The following is a 5,185-nucleotide window of genomic DNA, read 5'->3' as shown; positions in this document are numbered from 1 at the left end:
TATATATTTTATCTAAAACGCTCTATGCTACAAAAAAAGATTAGTACACTTGTCTATTATCCATTTTATCAATTACATTTGCTTATGGCTGAGCAAATGTATTTCCCTTGGCACAACAATATGGTTTCAACTAATCTTATATAAATACAAATAAATTATATATTATGAGTCAACGTTTCGACCCACATTTCAAGGCTTCATCAGGGCTAAAAATAAACAAAAAAATATACAATCAAGTAACAGATAATAAGAAATTTGAAATATAATTAAAATATGGTATGGCATATAAAATTAATGAACAAAGTAAATTAAATAAAATAAAATGGAAATAACAGATAAAAAGAGAAATATAAAACATAAAATACACAAATACGGAAAATAAAGGAAATAAGAATAATTTAAAAAGGAAAATTCCATTTTTACTAACCTTTGGTTCATTTTCCTTGACCTTTTAGTTATTCTTACTTCCCTTATTTTCCGCCTTTTTGTATTTTTTTTTTTTTTTTAATTTCTCTTCCATCTGCATTTAAATTTCTTTTTCTCACCTTTATTTTGTTTAATTTACTTTGTATATTTTTATACAACTTTTCACATATTTAATATTATTTTTAACCTCACCATGTTATCTTATTCTCTTACTATGTTACTTAATTTTAGTTGTTGGTATCTTTTTCAGTCCTGCAATGTGGGGCGGAACGTATGTATATATATAATGTTATTCAGAAGACAGGTTTCCAAATCTATGCTTTAGATACTGGGTTACATACAAACAGTTTAGGATTCATTTTAGTAAGTACTGCTAGGATTTTATGCAAATAATATGGTATGATATTTTACAGTTTGAGGGCTTTATTAAGTACTGTTCTCTTAGTACACTGGACAACTTGAAAAAAAAAAAAAACACTACGCCAATGCCGTTCCATCACAAGCAGGACAAGGTTCCTGTGGGTCCAAAGTATGTAAAATAATAATAATAATGTGAACCGCTACAACCCTTGGAGAGTCATGGGTTCAGTACCTTGTAAGAAAGTATTCTTCTTGGAACGATGGTTATACAAGGAGGTGGATTTTCCAAGATCAAAAGTCAAACTTTTCCTCAATTATAAGAACAACTTTACAGAGAGTTGCCCAGGACGGTTCCAAAACCACATGGTTGACTCATGGCTACAGAAAAAGAATATGTAATTATTTTCCCCAGCCGGCTTTGAACGCGGATTCTTGGAAGAAGTAGCCTTTGCCACTGAACCATTGCGCTCCCATGTAAAATAAACAACACCTTTGTTATATATACATTATGGTGTACGTTACATTTTAGTGCATACTTAATTTATGAGTTAAATTAATATTGGAGTATTTTCTATTTGGAGTCTCGAAGTCAAGTTCTACTATACTCATTATTTTTAACATTTGATACTATTTACCTCTGGCGCTGGATAGATAGCGACTTCCAGCTTGCATTTCTTGCCATGCTCCTCCAGCATGTCGTCCAGGATGAAGGCTGTGAATCCTGATCCAGTCCCTCCGCCGACCGAATGGAAAACCATGAAGCCCTGGAAGGAGTCGCAGGACTCCAGGATCTGTCGAATGGAATCGGTGACATGACCGACGACGTCCAGGCCGATGCTGCAGGCTCCACGGGCGAAGTTGTTGGCCGCATCCTCCTTGCCGGTGACCATCTGCCAGGCGGAGAAGAGGCTGCGGGACGGGCCGTTGCGGACTTCGTCTACAATAACAACAGGATAGGAGTGTTTGCTGATTTTGAAATGAAAATAAATCCTTATTCTGGGACAATTAAGCTTCTAAGAATGACAATTTGGAACTGTTTTAGCAGCTTTTGTCTGGCCACATTAACTTTTGAACATAATTAAATGAATCTATTACAATATTTAAATAAAATAAAATATGAACAAAAATATAGGGTGTTTTTTTAAGCCCGATAGAACTTGAAATTGTAAAAAATAACACAAAAAATTAAATTGTAATCAAAATTTTTTTTTTATTCGAAAGATCAATACGTGACATTAACATTTGAAAATGATTTCGGGCATATGGGCACCGCGGCTGTTCTTGAAGCGCATTCTGGACGTCCAATTTTGGGCCACTTTTTCGAGCACTGCTGGCCGTACGTCACGAATAACACGAACAATGCTGGCCTCCAAGGCGTCAATTGTTGCTGGTTTATCAGCATAAACCAGTGACTTCACGTAGCCCCACAGGAAATAATCGAGAGGTGTCAAATCGCACGACCATATGCGGCAATTTTGCTTATTAACAAACCCGTTAAGCCAAAAATGCGCCTCATCGCTGAACACAATTTTACAGAATGCGCTTCGTCAAGAACAGCCGCGGTGCCCATATGCCCGAAATCATTTTCAAATGTTAATGTCACGTATTGATCTTTCGAATAAAAAAAAAATTTTGATTACAATTTAATTTTTTGTGTTATTTTTTACAATTTCAAGTTCTATCGGGCTTAAAAAAAAACCCTATACATATTTATCTACATACATCTTTTTTTTTTTTTTGGAAGAGTCGGGAGGACTGCTTATTAGTTAAGTATCCGTAACAGAGCAATTGACACCTCCAGTTATATATCACTATCTTTTCTAAATAAATTATTTGTATATAATATATGTGTAAAATAAATATTTTCTTACAAAAATATTATTCCTTCAACTGAATTTTTTTTTGCACATTTACCGGAACCACCTACAACCTAGTGAGGATTATAAATAAATACGTATAAAAAGTTAGTGACTGATGTTAATGTAGCAATTACATGCACAACCCCAACAAACTACCGAACTCTGAAAAGCAGAGGAATCAGACTAGCAACATTTCAACCTCAAGAATAAGATCAATTATTTCAGATCAAGCCGCGGTTTCGAGGGTATGTTTGAAGCTGGAGATGTAAAATAGTATTAGATAGGGATAAATTATAATTTACAAATATTTATGCGATAGGTTGCGATTACATAAAGAGGAAAAGCCCTTTCGTTAATTTGGTGATCAAATAAAAAAATAAATAAATTTTAATATTTTACTTCACAGCTTCAGTGAAGATATGAGTGAGAAAACACATCAGGGCGTGGACAAGATTTTCAAACTTTATTAATACATGCTCGGTCCAAAATGATTTTTTGTTGTCTTATTACCCTCAGCAGTTAGTGGGGGTCTATAGCCTGCAGACTAGGAATTACATTTTTTTCACATCAAAATCAATATTCAAATAATTTTTCAAGTAATAATTTTATCATTTTTGTTCGAAACATAAAAATTTAAAAGTTTCTGTTTTTGTCTGTTCAGAGGTGGAATTGATAATTAATTTATTTTTCATTACATAAACATTTTTAATAATATTATAAGAGAAGTTTCCTATCAAAAGTTACTTTAACTTTAACAGTAAAGATTTTTCTTTTTTTTTTTTTTAATTTAATGCAAATTATATTTCTACATTTAAATTTCCCCTAGTCAAATAGGTGTTGCACCTATTTTCAATAGACCTTTAACTCACATCAGATTCTCCCATTATATTTACTAATAATAATCTCATGGTTCTCTAACACTTGTGTTAAATTAAACATTGTCTTACTTACAAGATTAAGTTTTAACCATAGTCGTACAAATCTTGACATTAATTAAAGTTGAAAAAAAATGATAAATTTGACATGCAACTCCATTGAGGACTCACAATATAATTACACATTAATATCCCCTCATCCAGAACAATAGCGTTTTCCTCTAAGGGCTGGCAGATCTAGATAGGGCTACTATTCAGTCCTTGTGCAAATTAATGGCAGAATCCAAAATAGATTTTTAAAATTAAATAAATAAATAATAATAATTTACATCCTTATCTCCATTCTATTATAATATAACAGCACTGGCAGTATAGGACTCCAACAGGAGTCTTGGACCGATGAAAGAAAATAAAAAAAACAAAACAATAATCTTCCAAAAGTGTAAATATTGACTTTTGATATAAAACAACTCAAATCTTTAATTAAACTAATGCGGTAGTATAATTCTATTTATATATTAATCGTACTTATTGCAGCACAATAATGCAAATATTTATATTTAAACACAGTGAAATATTTGAAATGGATATTTCAGAAATTATACAGGAAACCAGAAGACAAGGGATAGCCAATGATCAAAGGACAAAAAGCCAAGCTGCGGTTTGAGTAAAATTGTTTCTCAGAAGTGAAAAGAACAAAGAAGAGAAAGAACTTTGGAGAACCTTGACGGAAAAGCAGAGGAAAAACGAAGAATATTTTTCTAGGAAAAGTCGACATTGATCGCACTGACTACAAAGCTCTCATCAAAGAAAAATGTTTCAACATATAGCGCCCCCCTCTTCCAAAAGATATTGGAGAGAAATATTTATACAAAATATAAAAATACTGATATTCCCAAATCAATATATTGGAAACCTACATTCATATATAAGTTGTCATTTATTATTTTATTCTATCGTGTCAAAATGTTTTCTCTTCTAAAGCGAGACCATTCTTTATAGTTTCTTTGGGATAGAGACCGAAAGAAAAAAATAGTATATATTACATTTTAAATTATAATTTTGTATTTCATAATAACAATGCACTGGTTAATTGGTAAATGGCCGAAAGCGTTGCTCGAATATTAAATTAAAATCGATCAGATAAGTATAAAAGGGCTAATTCATCCTGAAAAATATGTTAAAAAAAAGCAAAAAGTCTATCTTTGTGTATTAATATGTTCCTATTGCTAAATCATATATAGTTTGACAAGTTTAAAAGGACTCATGAGAGCTTATTTGTTGTTGACTAGTTGAGGATGATTCCAAGACTCCCTTTCTAGGGCATTAATATTAGATCGAAAGAGGGTTAGAAAAATCCAGATAAACCTGAAAATTGTTTTATTCTGCCTCTAATAGGAAGAAAGTATGTTTGTCCCGAATTCTGTCGTGAGGTTTAGGCGGTACTCTCAGAATACATTGAAATTTACTTTTTTTACAATATTTAAAATAACTCGAAAACTAAATATTTTATTTTAAAAAAGTTATTCCATAAAATTAGGTAAATTATTAAAAATGAATTTCGTTTTTTTTTTTTTAATTTTATAAAACAGATTTAAGAATGAGTTTTTTTTACGATCTGCGAAATTCTATTTAAACGTATTAACTTGCTTTCAGTGCAGAATT

At 31.6% G+C, this 5,185-nt stretch overlaps 1 protein-coding gene across 5 annotated transcripts in view; it reads right to left on the bottom strand.

Moving 5' to 3' along the window:
• The window catches only part of LOC106684359 (tubulin alpha-2 chain), a 39,991-nt gene that overhangs the window by 16,103 nt on the left and 18,703 nt on the right, over positions 1–5,185 (bottom strand). For all 5 annotated transcript variants that reach the window (XM_014426397.2, XM_014426398.2, XM_014426399.3 and 2 more), the window contains one exon: positions 1,422–1,723. In XM_014426397.2, the coding sequence (XP_014281883.1) occupies positions 1,422–1,723 (302 nt within the window). The remainder of the gene's footprint in view (positions 1–1,421; positions 1,724–5,185) is intronic.

The sequence above is a fragment of the Halyomorpha halys genome, unplaced genomic scaffold (genome assembly GCF_000696795.3).
Source record: "Halyomorpha halys isolate HHAL.00 unplaced genomic scaffold, Hhal_1.1 Scaffold573.1, whole genome shotgun sequence".
Taxonomy (NCBI): domain Eukaryota; kingdom Metazoa; phylum Arthropoda; class Insecta; order Hemiptera; family Pentatomidae; genus Halyomorpha; species Halyomorpha halys.
Note: the sequence above shows the minus strand (reverse complement) of the source record. Positions and strands in the feature narration are given on the sequence as shown.